Source organism: Leptodactylus fuscus, chromosome 4 (genome assembly GCF_031893055.1).
Source record: "Leptodactylus fuscus isolate aLepFus1 chromosome 4, aLepFus1.hap2, whole genome shotgun sequence".
NCBI lineage: Eukaryota > Metazoa > Chordata > Amphibia > Anura > Leptodactylidae > Leptodactylus > Leptodactylus fuscus.
Window position 1 is genome coordinate 32,546,136 of NC_134268.1, and position 22,681 is coordinate 32,568,816.

General features: G+C 43.3%; 2 protein-coding genes across 3 annotated transcripts in view; both read left to right on the forward strand.

Moving 5' to 3' along the window:
* DPY19L4 (dpy-19 like 4) overlaps positions 1 to 22,681 on the forward strand; it is a 149,504-nt gene that overhangs the window by 45,829 nt on the left and 80,994 nt on the right. The gene's annotated exons all lie outside the window — the stretch shown is intronic.
* LOC142200099 (neural-cadherin-like) overlaps positions 2,448 to 22,681 on the forward strand; it is a 44,672-nt gene continuing 24,438 nt past the window's right edge. For both annotated transcript variants that reach the window (XM_075270163.1, XM_075270164.1), the window contains exons 1-17: positions 2,448 to 3,293; positions 9,798 to 9,992; positions 10,508 to 10,733; positions 11,162 to 11,366; positions 12,460 to 12,571; positions 12,744 to 12,993; positions 13,093 to 13,235; positions 14,181 to 14,353; positions 14,896 to 15,064; positions 15,214 to 15,384; positions 15,477 to 15,649; positions 16,117 to 16,284; positions 17,053 to 17,302; positions 18,537 to 18,664; positions 20,003 to 20,189; positions 22,062 to 22,205; positions 22,398 to 22,681. In XM_075270163.1, the coding sequence (XP_075126264.1) occupies positions 2,504 to 3,293; positions 9,798 to 9,992; positions 10,508 to 10,733; positions 11,162 to 11,366; positions 12,460 to 12,571; positions 12,744 to 12,993; positions 13,093 to 13,235; positions 14,181 to 14,353; positions 14,896 to 15,064; positions 15,214 to 15,384; positions 15,477 to 15,649; positions 16,117 to 16,284; positions 17,053 to 17,302; positions 18,537 to 18,664; positions 20,003 to 20,189; positions 22,062 to 22,205; positions 22,398 to 22,681 (3,768 nt within the window). In that variant the 5' untranslated portion in view covers positions 2,448 to 2,503. The remainder of the gene's footprint in view (positions 3,294 to 9,797; positions 9,993 to 10,507; positions 10,734 to 11,161; positions 11,367 to 12,459; positions 12,572 to 12,743; positions 12,994 to 13,092; positions 13,236 to 14,180; positions 14,354 to 14,895; positions 15,065 to 15,213; positions 15,385 to 15,476; positions 15,650 to 16,116; positions 16,285 to 17,052; positions 17,303 to 18,536; positions 18,665 to 20,002; positions 20,190 to 22,061; positions 22,206 to 22,397) is intronic.

Here is a 22,681-nt window from a genome sequence, read left to right on the forward strand (position 1 = left end):
AGCGTTATCTTCTGCTATGAGATCTCAGACAATCAGGTCAGCTCATTGCAGTTTGCTGATAAAGACTCAGTGTGTTATTTTTCTATATAAACCCAAAGATAACATTGAGTCCATTCCATTTCCCAGCCCAAACACTGAGCAGGGACTTGGAGCCCAAGAACCGGAGTCATTTATAAAGACTACTATCCTAAACTGAAACCATGATTACCACATGGGATAGTACGCAGGGGAGACAGGGACTCCAAACAGCATAGATGAAAATGATGATTGGAGCCTGCGTTCCTCCTCAGTGTTCAGTCCACAAAATAGGGATGACATTCACTATTTTATGGACTTGTTCTCAGTATCCTATCATTGTCCTCACTGTCTTATCATTGTTATCGCTGCCCTACCATTGTTCTCATTTTTCTATCATTGTTCTTACTGTATGATGGTTGTCCTCACTGTCCTATCATTGTCCTCATTGTCTTATCATTGTTCTCACTTTTCTATTATTGTCAACACTTTCCTAGAATTGTCATCAATGTTCTATCATTGTTCTCACTGTTCTACCATTGTCCTCACTCTCCTACCATTGTCCTCACTGTTCTACCATTGTCCTCACTGTTCTACCATTGTCCTCACTCTCCTACCATTGTCCTCACTGTTCTACCATTGTCCTCACTGTTCTACCATTGTCCTCACTCTCCTACCATTGTCCTCACTGTTCTACCATTGTCCTCACTCTCCTACCATTGTCCTCACTGTTCTACCATTGTCCTCACTCTCCTACCATTGTCCTCACTGTTCTACCATTGTCATCACTGTTCTACCATTGTCCTCACTGTTCTACCATTGTCCTCACTCTCCTACCATTGTCCTCACTGTTCTACCATTGTCCTCACTGTTCTACCATTGTCCTCACTCTCCTACCATTGTCCTCACTCTCCTACCATTGTCCTCACTGTTCTACCATTGTCCTCACTGTTCTACCATTGTCCTCACTGTTCTACCATTGTCCTCACTCTCCTACCATTGTCCTCACTGTCCTACCATTGTCCTCACTGTCTTATCATTGTCCTCACTGTCCTACCGTTGTCCTCACTGTCTTATCATTGTCCTCACTGTTCTACCATTGTCCTCACTCTCCTACCATTGTCCTCACTGTTCTACCATTGTCCTCACTCTCCTACCATTGTCCTCACTGTTCTACCATTGTCCTCACTGTTCTACCATTGTCCTCACTCTCCTACTATTGTCCTCACTGTTCTACCATTGTCCTCACTGTCTTATCATTGTCCTCACTGTCCTACCGTTGTCCTCACTGTCTTATCATTGTCCTCACTGTTCTACCATTGTCCTCACTCTCCTACCATTGTCCTCACTGTTCTACCATTGTCCTCACTCTCCTACCATTGTCCTCACTGTTCTACCATTGTCCTCACTGTTCTACCATTGTCCTCACTCTCCTACTATTGTCCTCACTGTTCTACCATTGTCCTCACTGTTCTACCATTGTCCTCACTGTTCTACCATTGTCCTCACTCTCCTACCATTGTCCTCACTGTCTTATCATTGTCCTCACTGTCCTACCGTTGTCCTCACTGTCCTACCGTTGTCCTCACTGTCTTATCATTGTCCTCACTGTTCTACCATTGTCCTCACTGTTCTATCATAGTCTGCACTGTTGCTTTTCAGTACTGGACTCATACATTTGCATCTTACCAAGGAGTTTGTTTGTTCTCCCCGTGTTTTCGTAGGTTACTTCCCACACTCCAAAAACATACTGATAGGGAATTTAGATTATTAGCCCTATATGGGACAATGACTGACAATGTAAGGAATTTATTAAGACTGCCGATTCTCACACCATGTTATAATTCATTCCTTATCATGCTCATGGCTCTGCTTTCTTAGGTTCTGGTTTCTTAGTAATTCTATAGCACGTAGCTGTGACTGGTCGCAGTTCTACGTCTGTCAGAGACTGGTGTAGATTTGTGACATAATTCATGCTAGTATTCTGGCGTGATTTATAGTAAATCTGGTGGACTGGGTGTCCACAACCCTTTCTGCCCTTTCTGTGATGAGCAGGGCGCAGGGGCAAAGATGCGCCAAGTTGAGGTGCATTTTTGGTCACTTTCCAGGCGCCTCCAGATTAGTACACGTGGTCCGATGTCTCTATGTCACTGGAATATGTTAGTAACATACAAGTAAGTGAAATAAAATAAATACGCAAACCTATATACTGTAATAAGACTTCAAATATCCTCATAACCAGCACAATGTGGATTATAAATGTATACGTCAGTGATAAAACATACATAGTAATGTCATGTAATAGGGGTAAAGCTGCCTGACACCACCATACATTGTCACTGCCTGCTGGGGGGTAGGAGGAGGAGTGTCCAGAGTCTATGGAGTAGCAGGACCAGAGCTCGGAGCTCACACATTGCATCTCCTCCAGGCTGGAGCTTCCCCAGCCAGATTTCCCCTCCTGACTTCATGCTGAGACCTGAGGGATCTAATGATGCTTCTGTGCCCAGGATCTGTGAGTTGCAGCAGAAGACCTCCACATTACCTCTTTATAAGCATACATACCCTCCTGATGTTCCTTGTCATTGAATGCCAGGCTAGGAGCCCTCAGCTATCGAGATTTTTGAAGCAGGATCCTAACAGAGGACCTAGACTTGATCCAGGGGTCTCGATCTGCCCTTCGCAAGAAGTAGAAGACATGGGGCTTCAAGGGCAGGTTCTGAAGACAAGTGGTAACTTTACAAAAACTGGAATGAATGTTGATGGCACAAAAAGGGCACCACTCAATACCAAGCGGGGCTGCAGGAAGAGAAATATAGACATGCAAGGCATCTCCTCCACTGCACCAAAATCTGCCTTAAAGTCACCTGTCCTGGCCCTGAACGTCTATCCATTTTATAGGCCAAGAACTTATAGGCAACTGTCCATTGTAGAGATGCCACTGAAGATGCCAGCTGTGCTTCCAACTATATCCACTGCTTACCCCATGCCTCCAATAACGCCTTTGCTGCCTCCTCGCACCTCCAAATATAGACCTGTCCGCTCCATTTACCCCCAAGCCATATCGTCCTCCTACACTGTGCGAGTTCCTGCAGGGGGAGCCCTTGGGGAGACCATCTTTACCATTCCAGATAGAAGGTATCGGGGTAAATGGTTTGAAATCAGTTGGCCCTCCAACCCCCCGGTAAGGATAGAAAGTGGGTCTGGACGATTGTATCTAACCCATAAGCTGCAAGGTGGGCAGACGGAGATACAAGTGAAGGTGCACAATCTGGAGCAAGGTAAGACGGGGCTCACTGCTATAAAAGGGGGGATAGAGATTTTACGTTGTCAAAAATTAAACATTGTATAACAATAAAAAAGCTCTACAACTTTGTAATACACTTTGTGTTTCAATTCCATATCTTCAAGATTTATGCTTTAGGGACATTCTCCTTTACATTCAGTCTTAAAGGAGCTATAGGGAGACAAAATTTTACCAATTGTTGCGCTAGTTCTCTTATAGGGTCATGTGATCAGAACCAACACCCAAGTCGATCTGTGACATCACTGTGTATAGTATCACTGTACTAAGACATCACTGTATGAACTTTCCTATACTATGACATCACTGTTTACATTATCCCTGTACTGTGACATCATTGTGTGTATTATCCCTGTACTGTGACATCATTGTGTGTATTATCCCTGTACTGTGACATCACTGTGTGTATTATCTCTGTACTGTGACATCACTGTTTACATTATCCCTGTACTGTGACATCACTGTGTGTATTATCCCTGTACTGTGACATCACTGTGTGTATTATCTCTGTACTGTGACATCACTGTGTGTATTATCCCTGTACTGTGACATCATTGTGTGTATTATCCCTGTACTGTGACATCACTGTGTGTATTATCTCTGTACTGTGACATCACTGTTTACATTATCCCTGTACTGTGACATCACTGTGTGTATTATCTCTGTACTGTGACATCACTGTGTGTATTATCCCTGTACTGTGACATCACTGTGTGTATTATCTCTGTACTGTGACATCACTGTGTGTATTATCCCTGTACTGTGACATCACTGTGTGTATTATCCCTGTACTGTGACATCATTGTGAATAATATCCCTGTACTGTGACATCACTGTGTGTATTATCCCTGTACTGTGACAACACTGTGTGTATTATCCTGTACTGTGACATCACTGTGTGTATTATCCCTGTACTGTGACATCACTGTGTGTATTATCTCTGTACAGTGACATCACTGTGTGTATTATCTCTGTACTGTGACATCACTGTGTGTATTATCTCTGTACTGTGACATCACTGTGTGTATTATCCCTGTACTGTGACATCACTGTGTGTATTATCTCTGTACTGTGACATCACTGTGTGTATTATCCCTGTACTGTGACAACACTGTGTGTATTATCCCTGTACTGTGACATCACTGTGTGTATTATCCCTGTACTGTGACATCATTGTGAATAATATCCCTGTACTGTGACATCACTGTGTGTATTATCCCTGTACTGTGACATCACTGTGTGTATTATCCCTGTACTGTGACATCATTGTGTGTATTATCCCTGTACTGTGACATCACTGTGTGTATTATCCCTGTACTGTGACATCACTGTGTGTATTATCCTGTACTGTGACATCACTGTGTGTAGTATCCTGTACTGTGACATCACTGTGTGTATTATCTCTGTACTGTGACATCACTGTGTGTATTATCTCTGTAGTGTGACATCACTGTGTGTATTATCTCTGTACTGCGACATCACTGTGTGTATTATCCCTGTACTGAGACATCACTGTGTGTATTATACCTGTACTGTGACATCACTGTGTGTACAATCTCTGTACTGTGACATCACTGTGTGTATTATCTCTGTACTGTGACATCACTGTGTGTATAATCTCTGTACTGTGACATCACTGTGTGTATAATCTCTGTACTGTGACATCACTGTGTGTATTATCTCTATACTGTGACATCACTGTGTGTATAATCTCTGTACTGTGACATCACTGTGTGTATAATCTCTGTACTGTGACATCACTGTGTGTATTATCCCTGTACTGTGACATCACTGTGTGTAGTATCCCTGTACTGTGACATCACTGTGTGTAGTATCCCTGTACTGTGACATCACTGTGTGTATTATCCCTGTACTGTGACATCACTGTGTGTATTATCTCTGTACTGTGACATCACTGTGTGTATTATCCTGTACTGTGACATCACTGTGTGTATTATCCCTGTACTGTGACATCACTGTGTGTATTATCTCTGTACTGTGACATCACTGTGTGTATTATCTCTGTACTGTGACATCACTGTGTGTATTATCCCTGTACTGTGACATCACTGTGTGTATTATCTCTGTACTGTGACATCACTGTGTGTATTATCCTGTACTGTGACATCACTGTGTGTATTATCCTGTACTGTGACATCACTGTGTGTATTATCCCTGTACTGTGACATCGCTGTGTGTATTATCCCTGTACTGTGACATCACTGTGTATTATCTCTGTACTGTGACATCACTGTGTGTATTATCCCTGTACTGTGATATCACTGTGTGTACTATCCTTGTACTGTGACATCACTGTGTGTAGTATCCCTGTACTGTGACATCACTGTGTGTATTATCTCCGTACTGTGACATCACTGTGTGTATTATCCCTGTACTGTGATATCACTGTGTGTATTATCCCTGTACTGTGACATCACTGTGTGTATTATCCTGTACTGTGACATCACTGTGTGTATTATCCCTGTACTGTGACATCACTGTGTGTATTATCCTGTACTGTGACATCACTGTGTGTATTATCCCTGTATTGTGACATCACTGTGTGTATTATCCCTGTACTGTGACACCACTGTGTGTATTATCTCTGTACTGTGACATCACTGTGTGTATTATCTCTGTACAGTGACATCACTGTGTGTATTATCTCTGTACTGTGACATCACTGTGTGTATTATCTCTGTACTGTGACATCACTGTGTGTATTATCTCTGTACTGTGACATCACTGTGTGTATTATCCCTGTACTGTGACACCACTGTGTGTATTATCTCTGTACTGTGACATCACTGTGTGTATTATCCCTGTACTGTGACATCACTGTGTGTATTATCCCTGTACTGTGACATCACTGTGTGTATTATCTCTGTACTGTGACATCACTGTGTGTATTATCTCTGTACTGTGACATCACTGTGTGTATTATCTCTGTACTGTGACATCACTGTGTGTATTATCCCTGTACTGTGACATCACTGTGTGTATTATCCCTGTACTGTGACATCACTGTGTGTATTATCCCTGTACTGTGACATCACTGTGTGTATTATCCCTGTACTGTGACATCACTGTGTGTATTATCCCTGTACTGTGACATCACTGTGTGTATTATCTCTGTACTGTGACATCACTGTGTGTATTATCTCTGTACTGTGACATCACTGTGTGTATTATCTCTGTACTGTGACATCACTGTGTGTATTATCCCTGTACTGTGACATCACTGTGTGTATTATCCCTGTACTGTGACATCACTGTGTGTATTATCTCTGTACTGTGACATCACTGTGTGTATTATCCCTGTACTGTGACATCACTGTGTGTATTATCCTGTACTGTGACATCACTGTGTGTATTATCCCTGTACTGTGACATCACTGTGTGTATTATCTCTGTACTGTGACATCACTGTGTGTATTATCTCTGTACTGTGACATCACTGTGTGTATTATCTCTGTACTGTGACATCACTGTGTATTATCCCTGTACTGTGACATCACTTATCCTGTACTGTGACATCACTGTGTGTATTATCCCTGTACTGTGACATCACTGTGTGTATTATTCCTGTACTGTGACATCACTGTGTGCATTGTATGTGCTGTAACATTACTATGTGCGTCATCTATGTATGTAAATTAGACCTAAATAACCATACAGGTTTAAAGTTGTGAACTTGCTGGCCGTAGTAGAGTGTGATTCTATTACAAGTGTTGATATAGGAGCCCAAGGTTACTTCTTACACCGCTGCTACAATATATCAGTGCAGGTAAAATGTAACAGTCTAGAGGCCGAGACTTGATGCAACTGTAGCAGACTCTCAGCTGTGTTAGTTTTAGATGTGTTCAGCCTCTCAGTCTCTGGGTAGAAGTAGAAATATTATTCTATGTCAGTAAGCAGGGATCTTAAAAATAAAATATTGAGAAAATTAAACAAAATATATTAGAAAATTGTCGAATGTTAATTATACAGTTATTAAAGGGATTCTACCATTAAAAACCTTTTTTTTTCTCCCTAACACGTTGGAATAGTGTTAAGAAAGGCTATTCTTCTCCTACCTTTAGATGTCTTCTCCACCCCGCCGTTCGGTTAAAATCCTGTTTTCCTCCAGTATGCAAATGAGTTCTCTCGCAGCACTGGGGGCGGGCACCAGCGCTCAAACAGCACTGGGGGCATCCCCAATGCTGCAAGAGAACTCTCCAGCGCCGCCTTCATCTTCTTCAGGAACGGGGTCTTTACCGCGTCTTCTTCCGTGGGTTGGCTTCAAACTTCTAGGCCTCGGGCCTAGGGCAAAGCCGACTGCGCATGCCTGCGGCCACAAGAAAGATGGCCATTTACACAGTATTGTAATCGGATCCGTGTCTTGCCTCGAGATCTCCGCATGCAGACAGGAAAGTAGATTGTGAAGTACTTTCCTGTCCGAATATTCCCTGCGGAGATCTGGCGGCAAGCACACGGACCCCATTATAGTCTATGGGGATCCGTGTGCTTTCACTGCACACCGATAGCAAGGCCTTATTCACATGACCACATAAACTGAGCATTAGTTATCTTAAGCCCAGAGTTGATTGGATAATATTAGTAAATAAAGTTATTACCGTATATTCCATAATAACAGAATTTATATTCTCAAAAAAAAAAAACAACACTTTAAAAATTCCAGATTTGAACTTTTTTTTTTTTTTTTTAACCCTTTTAACCCCCCGACATTCAATAACATATGTCCTGAGTGTATCCGGAGCTCTGATGACAGCGAATCGACAGTGAATCTGCCTTTAGGGGAGGACTGTCAGGGAACAATGTAGTTCAAGGTTATCTGACTTGTGTAACCATTAATGAAGCACTTTACGGGGAACGAGGAGCGCACACCCCACAGGGCACTGGTATTGGTTTGTCGTATGTCGTCACATGAACAAATTAAAATGGATTCTGGGAAGCTTAACATGGCCAGGACTGTATTTTATCAGCTGTATACATCAAATCTTCTATGTTAAGACCCTATTGACATTTGCACTAGCGATTGCCCTTTCATAGATGTAGAACATGGAAGTGCTCGATGACAAAGAGGTTCCTCATGTCACCTAATTGTGCCCAACGGACCCCAAGGCCCTTGTGGGATCTTTACCTTGAATGGGTCTGAACTATTGTACCAAGCCTTGCCCCTATGCAATGTACAGCACGGTGCTTTGTAGGAAGTGAAGAAGCCGCAGTGCCAGTGCAAGCGGGACTTGCCCCCACAGATCTGATATTGATGCTCTATCCTAAGTATAGGTCCTCAGCATTGTGATGCTGCAAAATCCCTTTAATATTCAAGTTTCAGACAATCCATTTTTGTTGAAATAATTCCATTCCTGTAAAGTGTAAACTGATCGATGGGTGTCAGCTATAATCGGTGGGAGAACCTGGCATCAAGAGTTTAATTTGCCTGCAGTGCCTCCGCAGGAGAAACAAAGGATTACACAGTTGGCTCCTATGGAAATCAATGTGCTGTGTTTTCTGTTTTCCATTCATTGTACCTCCCCTCTGCTCTGGTTAATAGATACGGATTCTAAAAATAAGACCCCTCTATTCTCTAACAGTATATAAAATTACCTAGACTATCCCTTTAAGGTCTGAAAATAAACTTCACCAAGTAAATTAGTGAGACAATAAAGTAATTGCAATAATGAATGTCAAGCGGTAAAGTAATGTAAACTGACGTCAGAGCAGAAAAATCTCTCATCCCTGACAACTGACGGAGCTGAGAAATTCTATTATGGACCTATGTGCATGAATAAACAGCCAAACGTGACAGTGTGTATAGGAGGCGTCTCAGGCTTACGTTCAATTATCCTTCCAATAAGACTCCTTGGCGTAGGCTATCCAAGCAGTGAAGTGCGGACCGGCCTGGTGGTCACAATAAAGAAAAAAATCAGCCATGCTCAAGGGATTAAACACTATGACAATATGGCTGATATTAGACTCACTAATCCCGGGACCCTCCAGGCTGCGGCCGGGGCATTCTTTGGGGAAAGGAAGAAACGCCTTGTCCTTAGTGAATAGGAAAACTTCAGTCTGACTCATTTCAGACTTTATGGGATTAGACAAGATTTTCTCCGTCCGGTCGCTTTTGTTGGTCTTTTTTGTCATAAAGATCTCCCTATGCTATGAGGGCTACGGCCATTATATGGTTTAATGAAAAATCTAGGTATGTGATCCTCTGATCTACAGCCAAGAACAGTTTTATAGTTGTGGAAGTTTAGAAGTGGCCGACACTCTAAGGCCAGCTATGAGGAGGCACTCACTTATTTACCATCTCTAACCATGTAGCAAAGTGGATGGATCGAGTGCCAATTAGAATCAGCAAAAACCATAGTAGAGATGATTCCACCTACATCTGCTGAAAAATACATTTATGAGCAATATCCTAATATATGTATTTTTCCTTCAAATTCACATTAGTTTTTTTTTTTGCTCTTTCCAGACAGTGACTGGTATCTGTGCCACATAACCATTGTAGTTCCCAGAGAGGAGAGTCTGGAGTGGACCATGTACCCATTCCCTTACCTGGCTTGTGTGGACCCCGAAGCACAGAAAGGGACTTTGGTATACCAGTTGTTGGCCCATTATTACAATGACGAGAGCTCTGGGGGCGGCATATCGTACCATCTTATGGAAGGTAGCTGTATATCGGAAGAAGGACTGTACTAAATTGTTATGCTTAGCCTGTGTTGACAACTGCGTTGGGGTCTCCGCACCTCATGCGTTTCTGTGATCCATGGAAATATCATAAAATCTGAGGTTAAAAAAAATTATTAATTTGCTTGAGTTTTTAAAACCATCCACCAGTGTGATCGGAGCTTTTCCATCGTGTATCCGCTCTTTGGGATGGAGACAAAAGTCGGACTTACAAAATGTTTGCTCCGTCCAAAAAATAAGGATACACGATGGACAGCAACGGATCTGTTCAATGGGAGAGTTGAGTGTTGACCCTCTCCGATCTAATATCCTAAAGACAGGCCATCAATTTTAAAAGTTGAGTAACCCCTTGACAAATATACTACCATTTGGTGTCCACAGATCCTATGCTGTCCTATGTCCACCAAAAATACCAACCCATGACTTGTAGATTTAAGTTCTCACCTGTTACATTTAATATTGAAATTGTATTTTAAGTTTGTCCATTTTTTGGAGGTGGAGACCAACGCTTTGTGGTGGACAAAGATTCTGGAGTTATCAGTACAACCGGGCTACCATTAATCTGGAACAAGGAATATGCCCTCACGGTTCAGGCCACCGACAAGCACGGGAAAAAAAGTCCTTACGCTTCTATCTCCATCCTGGTCGGATTAAGACCACCACAGTTTACCAATATGACATACAGTCTGTTTGTCCCGGAAAACACAGCTATTGGCGAAAAGTAAGTAGAAACCTCAGTTACATTGTAGATAGAGAATCAAACAGCCAAATCGATCCAGCTCCATAGGCATAGCCCACTACATCGCTCGGAAGGGAGAATTGAGCTTGGACTCCATCATTGGAGCAGACATCTAGAGGTTCAACTGGAAAAAAAGCGTAGTTCGGTAGTGAAATTGGCAAATAAAATCCATTTGACATACAAAAAGTATTCTTATGCATTCAAGGTTGGCCTTGTCTCAAGTTCAACCCATTTGGTATTCCCAAATCCAGTGCATAGATCCAAAAGGCCATGGTGGGCTGAATGTAGTCATAGATGCCTGTAGTTATGACCCGACTAAGTGTTTTCCATACACAAGAGAAGGACAGATAGCAGAGTTAAAATGGGCCCACATCATGTTGCCCACTTAAATCACTGGGTTTTTCTTATAGAATGGCCGTTGTGGAAGCCGTGTCCTTTCAGGGTAAATCGATCACCTACACATTACTGATGAATCCAAGCGGCCTGTTCACCATTAATCAAGAGAGCGGAGAGATGAGCCTGACCCATGCTGTGGACTACGAGAGTGGACATCATCTTTATCACTTGTTGGTGAAAGCTCTAGAGGCAGAAAGTGGACTCAGCAGTGTCACTGAGGTACCGGGCCGGGCCACATTGTCTCTTGGTCAACTGATGAATCTCCCGTAGATCTCATGGATGGGGCTCAAGTCAATGGATGTATAGGTGTATATGGGCATTAAAAAAAAGTCAACTCATAGCAAATGTTAAAATGGATACCCCATACTGTATTGGTGCCTGTTTTTTCCTTAAGGGTTTCATGTTTTTATTTTCCTTTCTATGCCCTAACCATGACCCTTGGGCCAATCTCCTACTCTTTCCCTGGAGAGGGTCATCTTGCTCAAGATTGTGTCAATAGCATAAGTATTGGAACCACTGGGGACGTCACGGGCCCTGGAGCAGTCTCATGGCCTGCCCTATGGCACGTTTACCCTTGATGCAATACTAGGGCCTAATAATGAACACAATCAAACGGGACTCCATCCCCCATTACGCTTAAAATATAGATAGCAGGACTTGTCTCTCTGCCAATTTCAGGTGGAAACCTTGTGGACCACATTATAGTGTATGGGGTTCACAGGTAACTACATTTTAAGAATTTAGGGTTTCCAAGCAGACCCAAAAAATGGGAACCCGGATGCCAGTGTGAACAGTTTATGCATTTTTAGTTAAATCTTAGATTAGACCCTTCTGTTTTGACTAAAATGCACCAAAAATTACACTGACCTACATGGCCTTAAGTGGCCAGAATTACTCTGTATGCTGATTTTCATTGACCAGCTCCACCAACACCAAATCTTTGCCAATTTACTGATTCCAGTGCAGGTGGAATTTTTTTCTTTAGTCCAAACAGCTCCTGTAACTTTCGTTGTCTGATATTAAGCAGGTGGTCTCAGTTTGGAGCAGACATGGCGGTGTGGTTCTTTCTGATCTCCTACATTGTCCGCCCCTTCTTCTGCTCCTGTCTGTCATCACCAACTTGACAGTAAAAGCCTAGTTATCATATCAGGCACCAAAACTAATTTCGGCGATTGCTCAGGAATGGTGGGGGTGAGAAAAAAAATTCCAAACAGAAGAGAGGTGCCTATGAAGGGATGTAAATAACTTGAGGAGATCGATGAAGGTCCTCTTTACGCTTTGTCTAATAATTCATTTTTATCCTAATATCCAGGTCATGATTCACATCACCGATGACAATGACTGCTCGCCTGAGTTCCATAAGTCAATTTATAGCCAAGACAGCATTTTAGAAAATATACCTGTAGGTACATCCATCTTACAAGGTACAGTGTTTTCTCTTTGCTCCTTAAAACTTTATTTTCCCATTCTAGTCAACAATCCCCACCAATCCATAAAGATCCTATAGGGTTAACCTTTGATGAGATAGGTTTGTTGGCTATATGGTTGCTGCTATGGTTTATTTTGTCCTCATCTCTCATGGTGTGTGTACATTAGTTACCGCACAGGACTGTGACTCCGGGAGCAATGCAGAGATTTCTTACTTCACCCAGAGCCCAGAATTCTCCATTACATCTCAAGGAGTCATCCTATCCAGCCAGAGACTAGACTACGAGCGAGCCAACCACATGTATGAATTTGTAGTCATAGCTATAGACAAAGGAAACCCTCCTCGTACGGGAACAGCATCTGTGCGTCTACGGATGGCGAATATCAACGATGAAGCCCCTGTTTTCTCCCAAACTGTGTAAGAATCTCATATCATTGATATCCAACGTACCAATATGAAGCAAAGACCAGCCATGGTGGCACATGCTATATAACTGCTTTATGTGATCACGTCTAGATATAACACTTTTTTATCAGAAGATGCTGGACCAAACACTTTGGTGGCCACAGTCTATGCTAAAGATCCTGATGGAGATAACGTATCGTACTTCATTGTCGAAGGAAACAACGAGGGAAACTTTGACTTGGATAGCCAGAAAGGTAAAATCTATACAATTCTCTAATAAATACCTAAAGAAGCATACTTGCATTTGTGTAAGAAATAATACTCATGAGTTACAACACCAGAACCCGGCATATCAACCCAGCCCTGCAGATAGATAGGTTAGGGTCTCCTGAATCAAGTAGTGGTTTCCACTTGTGAATCGGAGCCTCAGTTGCCGAAACATTGCTGTTTTTATCACTGTGCTAATAAGCTTGTTGAAAGTAGGAGCGTGTTGCCCCTTCCTTACCTCTTTGGAACAACGACAATGCCTTCAATGTTCCGAAAAGGTCAGTTACATACACAGTCCATCACATTAATGTCACCACCTGTCACTATCCAAAATAACCACCTTTGGCAGAGCGGACCGCTGCGAGACGTGCAGGAAGAGAGGGGATGTTGTGATGATGATCACTGGGATAATGAGCCATGCCGACTCCAGTGCTGTGGCCATCTGTGCTAGGTTACGCAGTTAAGCCTCCATGGCACGAACAACCCGATCGAGGTGGTCCCACAGATTCTCGATTGGGTTCAAGTCCAGGGAATTTGCTGGCCAAGGGAGTGCGGTAAACTCATCCTGGTGCTCCTCGAACCACACACGTACACTGCGAGCTTTATGACATGTCGCATTGTCCTGCTGGTAGATGCCATCATCCTGAGAAAAAACAAATCACATGTAGGGGTGAACATGGTCCGCAAGGATAGATGCATACTGGTGTTGATCCATCGTCCCCGATGACACGTTCCTTCTTCAATTGGTTAGTTAACGTTCATGTCAAAAGTAGGTGGTGGTCACATTAATATGACTGGATGGATATTAACAGAAAAGGTCATGTATCTGCAAGGGGAAAATACTATTTAATTCAGGTGACCTTAACCTATCTATCTGGTTAGGGTTGATATGCCGAGTTGTGGTGACACATTCCCTTTAATGTGTCTTGAAGGTATCTTAAGACTTCGCAGAACCCCACTACCAAGGTTGCTGAGCACTCAGTATGTGTTGAACGTTTCTGCGGTTGACGATAACTCTTCGGGTGGACCGTCATCATTGAGAAGCTTCACCCAAGTAATTGTAGGGATAAATGATGTTAATAACAACAAGCCAGTCTTCCGAGAGGTGAGCGGAACGTGGTAGAAATATTCACTTTTGTCTTCTAAAACTGCCTATAAGCATACAGTTCTGTGGAGTACTGTGCTACAAACATCAATAACCTATGTTCTGGTCTTGACCAGTGCCATAGAGTGGAGATGGTTGTCTGCTAAATGCTCATTAAGTTAACTGTTTTTCTGATCTCCTCCATATACATGTCCTACGCTTGGAAGAGCATGCTTGTTTGCTTCATTGGGACAAGGTAATAAGTCTTTGCAGATCCCTTATGCCCAGTGGAAGCCAAGGAATCCCATTTTCCTTTCACTCTTGCTGTTCAGGGACATTCAGGAGACCCCATACATATAGATTGTTAGTTGATCCCACGTAATGGGCAGATTCAGAGAACTTTTCACTATAATGTATGGCTAGCTGAAGACTAAGCTTCAAAGTTATTGTCTGATTAACTTTCCTTCTTCTCCAACATCGTAAGACATTTTTCTTGTGTCCTTCAAAAACTCACAGATCTTCTTTACTTTGACTTCTCTTTCTGACCTATTTTTCATCCATAGTGCTTGCAGTATAGTGAGAATTCCTGGGTTTTGGAGAACCAGCCTCCTGGTACCTTTGTCCTACAAGTAGAAGCTCATGATGCCGATACTGGTTTGAATGGTGAAGTGAAATATGGATTAATGCATAGAGAAGGTGCAATCCCTGCATTTACTATAGATGCTTACACAGGTATAATAAACTCATGGATATTATAAAAAATAATCTAAATGATAAAATTAGAGGATAAAAGTACTCAACTTACCATCAATAAAGCAAAAATTCAATTTACAGATATAATTTATGCAAGTTACCTGGTCAACTTACCTTCTTACGTATAGGTGTGATCACTACCACTCAGAGCTTTGACCGAGAGAAGCAAAGAGAGTATACTATCTCAGTGACCGCCACAGACCAAGCCCAAGAGCCCCTGATTGGTGTCTGCCAAATTACTATTTTCGTGGCTGATGTCAACGATAATGACCCCAAATTTGAGAACAGTCGTTACCAATGTGAGTGGACTCCACACGTCAACATTAGCTGGTGGCATAGATCTTCTCAGTCATATCTCATCCGCACCTTCTCTTCATTCTTTACGTCCTAGATTTCCTTCGTGAAGACACACCGGTTGGTACAAGTTTCCTTCGTGTCGCTGCTCTAGATGATGACCAGGGAGTCAACGCTGCCATTACATTCACAGTATTAGCTCAACAACCAGAGTATTTCCAGATCAACCCCAGCACTGGGTGGGTTTATGTCAACTATCCAATATCCCAGGTAACTATTATTTAGAAAACTAAAACCCCCATCTGCATTCTGTTAAGGGGTTTTCTGGAGTGGGGCTGATTATAATAGTGAACATCAGATCAGTGGGGATCCAACACCAGGACCCCACACTGATCACGGCAGCCTCGTGCGCCAGGACCTATACAGTAGATGGAGCTGGAATCAGAAGGTCCATCTACTGTATAGTGGCCATGCTGGAGTACTGCAGTTCTGCTCCTATTCACGTTAGTAGGAGCTGAGCTTTTATACAGTGGAAGGAGCCTTTGGTTTCTGGCTCTGTCCCGTTTATAGGTTCTGGTTGGCTGCCTGGAACAGCTGTTCAGTGTGAGGTCCTTGTGCTGGATCCTCACCAATCTGATGATCTCCCCATCAGACCAGAAAACACCCTTAACGGGTGGATAACTACAAGTATATTGACTTCAATGGACCTGTGTTTTCCATCTTTTGGCTTTGCCTAGATTTCTCGTATCACTCGACACATCATTGCTACAGATGGAGGCAACCGAAGCTCTAGTGTGGAGCTCTCAGTGACCATCACCAATGTTCTCAATCAGCCTCCTCAGTGGGATCAGGCAATATACTGGGTGTCTGTTCCTGAAAATATTACTCGTGATGTAAAGATTGTGGTAGGTAGAGAAAAAAATAACTGATGTTTGCTTGTGTATAAGGCTATATTCACAACTGCGTTGGACTCTGTTGCAGTTTCTGCCCAAAATCGTCGGAGAGAAAAGTCTTGTATGGAGGAGTTTTTTCTCCTTTGATTTCAGTATAAAAATGGTAGAACCCTGGTGGACTCTATTATAGTCTAGGGGGTCTGCAGATGGACAGGGTCTCTCCATGCGGACCCAAACGATAGAGATCTGAACGCTAGTGTGACCCTACTGTGAGTATCATAGAAAAACAAAAAAATGCAAATCTGTCATCCATGATGTAAATAGGACGACAGTGCCTCAGTCATGCAGCCCACTAGGGGTCGCTCCCTAGTGGGCTGCGTGACTGAGGCACTGTGTTCCTATTTACATCATGGAAGACAGATTTGCATATTCTTCCCATGATCCCTCACAGTGGAGCATCTATGGCTTAATAAGACTAGACACAACTACATGGTGGTCTCTCCCTAAGGAGTGACGATATCCCCTTAACCCTAAAAAAATAGTAACACTAAAGGCTCAGTGTACAGTATCTAATGGGTCTCCTCAATGAGAAACAGTAGCCCCCAGGGCTCTATAAACCCATAATGCCCTAAATCTGCACATACATGACATATAAATTCCAAAAATATCAAATGACCCCTGTTTGCTTTGTTGATTGCTTTGTTGTGTTATTGGTTGGTATGACCCTAATAGATTATGACATGGATGTTCTACACATAATCTCCTCTGCATTTATTGTAGACTGTGAAAGCTACATCTCAGCTTGATGATCCTCGAGTCACGTTCAACATGGAGGAAGGCCTTGTACCTGAGACAAATAATCCTATCCGCTTTTATCTGAAGCCTAACAGAGCTGATGGCTCGGCCTCCATACTTGTTTCTGAACCACTGGATTATGAAGGGACCAAGTTCTTTACTTTGAGGATTAGAGCTCAGAACGTGGCGACGGTTCCTTTAGCTTCTTTCACAACTGTTTACGTCAATGTGACCGGTGAGAAGTTCTAGGGTATAATGGCTCGGCCTGAAGGCCATTGATAGACCATGGCAATTCTTCGGTTTCCTAAAATCGAGTTGGGGAGGGGCACAAAAGTGAGAGTAGGAGCCCCCAACCATAGGGGGTGCAGAAGTAGGAACCGCTACCAGGTCTTGGAGTCTCAGGGGGCCTAAAGCCTTCTCTATAACACAAGAAGATACCACAATTATAGATAGCACAGTTGGAGTCTCACTTTGTATTTTGTATTGGGGCCCAGAAGCTTCATGTTACACCTCTGCCCCCCACCACTTACATGTCATGGTAACTACTGAATTTGTAAAAAAGGGGACAATCTCCTGGCATTAGAGTTATCTCTGACTCCAGCAATGGCGGCTTGCCGGATGTGATGGTGGAGGAACAACTCCTATGATAGTGCCATGCCATTATAGAGCTGAATGTTCACTATGCTAACTACACAGTCCAGTCCCATTAATGTGACCACCTGTCACTATCCAGAATAACCACCTTTGGCAGAGCGGACCGCTGCGAGACGTGCAGGAAGAGAGGGGATGTTGTGATGATGGTCACTGGGATGTTGAGCCATGCCGACTCCAGTGCCGTGGCCAGCTTCACTAGATTACGCAGTTGAACATCCATGGCGCGAACAACCCGATCGAGGTGGTCCCACAGATTCTCAATTGGGTTCAAGTCTGGGGAATTTTCTGGCCAAGGGAGTACAGTAAACTCATCCTGGTGCTCCTCAAACCACGCACGTACACTGCGAGCTTTATGACACGTCGCATTGTCCTGCTGGTAGATGCCATCATCCCGAGGAAAAACATTTTGCATGTAGGGGTGAACATGGTCCGCAAGGATAGATGCATACTTGTGCTGATCCATCATGCCTTCCACAATGATGAGTGCACCCAGATGGCTGATGACATGTGCTGGTTATTTAACATTGACGTCAAAAGTAGGCGCTGGTCACATTAATATGACTGGACTGTGTATATTAAATTAGAACAATGTAAATTATGGAGCAAATCAGTAATGGGTTATCAATGCCGTTATCCTGTATAACTAATAGGTAAGGAGTTGAAGGTCTTCCACAAGTGAACCTAGTGTTGACCTCAGCTGTGATACATGTGGTATAATGTGAATAGCGGGTTTTCCCCTGTCGCTTCATTATATGATCCCTACGTGATGGTCTGGGCTTATTCATATTTGTTCCTTTCTGGTGTTTCTTCTACAGACGTCAATGACAATGTCCCATTCTTCACATCTTCTACTTATGAAGTGACTTTACCAGAGGGAGCAGAGATCGGTTCATCGATAGTAGAAGTTAGAGCTACAGATCAAGACTCCGGACTTCATGGGAAGGTCCTTAACTTTACATACAGTATATGGTACCTATAGGAAACAAGAGGGGCAAATAATATTTGAAAATTGTGTAAAAAACAAATTACTATACGGAGATGTGCAGTGCTTGTATGTAATACTCCATTAGGGCATATGGATGTTATGAAAGGGGTCTCCCATTTGGTACCCCACTCTATAAACCAGCACAGAAAGTCACTAAGTGCAACTCCAATCTGACTGTTCCAGAGTGAGTTCAAGGCCAGGGCCCACGTTGCAGAAACACAGTGTTATGGCCACGGCAGAGACGTTGTGGCAAGCGTGTCGCTTCGTTCTACATGACCTGCAAAGTGGATGGGATTCTGGCTAATCTCATCCACATATTGCAGAAAAATTCACGGCAGGATAGTTACGCTTTCAAAAATATCCATCTTTTTGAAAATTGCAGTATCTCAATTGTACCTGCGGAAAGGGCAAAAAGTCCAAAGAGGAAAACACTGCAGAAATAAAAATTCAATTTTTTTTGCAGTGTTTTTTTGCTGCAGCTAGCTACGTGGGGCCTTAGCCTGAAGGAGTTTACCAGCCTCAATAAATGGTGACCTATCCTTTGGATAGGTTGTCGATTGAAGATTGGCATAGGTACAACCAGCGCCGCACCTCCCATGAGGCGACCTGAAGCTTCAGGCGGCGCTATGCCAGGGCCCCAGGGAGGGCGGCATTTTTGTTTACCTAAGCCAGGCTTAGCACCGAGCGGTGGTTTGGGGAGGCCACTGGAGCAGCGCTGCTCCAGCAGCCTCCCCTCACGCTCAGGCAGAGAGCAGGTCCTCTCCGTGCCTGCTCTCTGCCTGCGAACGCCGCTAAGCCCCGCCCATTTACTTCACCACGCCCCTTCGATTTGTCACGCCCCCTTCGCTTTGCCACGCCCCCTACACTCCGCCCCCTTCTCCGGGGGGGGGGGGCAGCTTTCTGTAGTTCGCCTCGGTGGCGAAAGGGGTAGGTTCGCCCCTGGGTGCGACACCCAGATTCCCCGCTGATCAGCTGTTTGAAGAGGTCACCATGTTTGAGTGTTTTGCATCCTCTTCACCAAGCACAGCACCAAACATTTGTACAGTGGCTATGCTTGGTATTGCAGCTCAGCCAGTTCACTTGCATGAGACTGAGATGTGAACAAGCCATGTGAGCCATGAATGTGGCTGCCGCTTGAAGGAGACCCCAGCTGACTATCTATCTTAAGGATAGGTCATCAGTTAGGCCTCATACTAAGTTACTTAGACTTTCTCTTGTCCATTTGGTTAGTATGAAGAAGGAATCTAAAGTTTCTTGTATTTCTATGGCTTCCTTACATTTTTCTGCTATGTGCAGGTTCAGTACAGGATCCTGAAAGATGTCAATGAAGACTACCGAAATTTTGCAATTGATCCTGAAACAGGAGTTATATACACAGCAACGTTGTTTGACCGGGAGAAACAAGCATCTTATCTCATTGAGGTTCAGTCTCAGGACTCCACCGAGTCTGCTCGGCCAGGAATGCAAGGATATCCAAATAAAGGTTAGGGAAGCCGCTCCTTCTAACATAATACATATCTGCTAATGAGCAAGGATACAAGGATATAGATCAGTATTTGAGCCCTTATACTTATCCCTAGAATTGTATGTTTGTCAAACTGAATGGCTTGTAATGAAATGTAATGTTAGGCTATGTTCATACTACCGTTATTGGGATGAGAACAATGGACATTAATGGAAATAGAGTAACAGAAACAGACAGACCCCCCCCCCCCCCCATCTGCGCCTGTTGTCTAATATCCGGTGCTCTCATCCTGTGATGGATGACAGAAGTAGACCCCAATAATATTAGTGTGAACCCATCCTTAGTCTCAATATTTTTTATCATTGCAAAATTGCTACAGGTCTGGCACATCTTAGGGGGCATTTACACTACCACCACTGTCTGCCCAGGGATCTCCGTCCTAAACCCCGGGGTAACTGGACAGGGGACGGCTTGCCAGCGGTCAGCTTTAAAACCCATTCACTTAGCTGATCTACTTATGTGGGTTTCACTCGTTTCAGTGTTCTTAAGCCCCCACGTAGTGAGCCAGAGCCAAAAAACGCTGTGAAAACGACAGGGGCGGAAACACATCGTGGTTTTTTCTGCAGGGTTTTTCACAGAAAGTCCGCAGAGGTTTCCTCTTAAAACTTTCTGCTCCTCTTATACCTATACGGAAACCACCAGCATTTACGAAGGTATAATCAACATGATGCGATTTTCAAAAAGGCAGAATTTTTGTAATTGCAAATTTTCTGTTATGGAATTTTTTCTGCAATGTGTGTATGGGATTAGCCAGAATTCCATCCACTTTGCAGGTACACGTTTTTGCAACTTGGGGTGATCGCCTTATAGTGTTTTTGCTGTAGATTAAATGGAAGTAAGTCCAAATGAGGTAGACACTAGAGATGAGCGAACAGTAAAATATTCGCTATTCGTTATTTGTTTCGAATAGCCGCTCAATATTCGACTAGTCGATCGAATATCGAACCCCATTATAGTCTATGGGGAAAAATGCTTCGTTTCAGGGGATCCCACCATTCGACTTAGGAGGGTCACCAAGTCCACTATGACACCTCAGCAAATGATGACAACACCTCTGGAATGCACCTGGGACAGCAGGGGAAGCATGTCTGGGGGCATCTAACAAGCCCAAGTCACAGTTTTACCCCACCATCACAGCCTAACAACTACACACTTTGCACACTCAAAAAAACCTCTATCAACGTGGGAAAATACCTGGAAACCTTCTTTCTTCCCCAAATGGATGGACAGAAACCCAAATTTAAGCTAAAGAATGGTTTGCACGTGTATATATAGCAAGAAGTAACTGCTCTGTATTCCTGCTATTTTGTGGTGGGGACACCCCTAACAAAAGCTGGTTTGCACGTATATAGCAACTAGTAACTGTTCTGTATCCCTGGACTCCTGTCCCTGCAGTGTATAGTTCTGAGAAGAGCTGTTGTTGTTCTTCAGTTTTTCCCTGCCTATCTGAAGCTAATGCCTATCTAGCCCTCAGCAGATACTGTATGTTTCTCTCCCTATCTCTGACCACAAATCTGATGAATATGGCGGCAGCCGTTCTTATAAATGGGAGGTCACATGTTTTCGGCAGCCAATGGGTTTTTTCAATTTTTTTTCAATCCCTCCGTTGTCGCAGTTCCTGTCCCACCTCCCCTGCACAGTTATTGGTGGAAAAAACGCGCCAGGGAGGAGATACGAATTTTTACTGCGTATGCCACGTGGTATTCGATTGGAAACGAATACCTCGAATGGCCTGAAATTCAATGGAATACCTATTCAATCGAACGGTGTTCGCTGATCTCTTGTAGACACCTAAATGTAAAAACAACTTGTGATCTGTCTTCTCTTTAGATACGGCCTATGTGAGAATATTCGTAAGTGATGTCAATGACAATGCTCCGACGTTCCCGCAGCAGAAATATGAGACCAGCGTGGAAGAAGATAAGGATGTGGGTTATGTTGTAATGACTGTAAGCGCTAGTGATGAAGATGAAGGTAACCTCTTTATTATGGATTCCATTTTTCTTCCTTTTGGGCACAGCCTGTGTACGGTATATCTAATATATCATCTCCACATCAGCAGTGATATTTTGACTCTTGTTTTGTAATGACATCCTAGGTGCTCTATAAGATTAGTAGTAGTGGTTTTATGTGGATTTTGGGGTAAACCTCTGTTGTTTGATGCAGGTGCCAATGCCAAACTAAGATACCAAATCACCAACGGAAATGCCAAAGGGATATTTGATGTGGAACCAGAGATCGGAAGAATATTTATTACCCAGAGACTGAACTATGAGCAGGATACACAGTTTGAGCTGAGGCTGGTGGCTTCTGATGGAAAGTGGGAGAATCATACCATAGTAGTCATCAATGTCATCAACCTCAATGATGAACCTCCAGTCTTTACACAGAGCGAATATCATGACAGCATTCTGGAGGAACTGACGGATCTCCCAGTGCTTGTGCTGCAG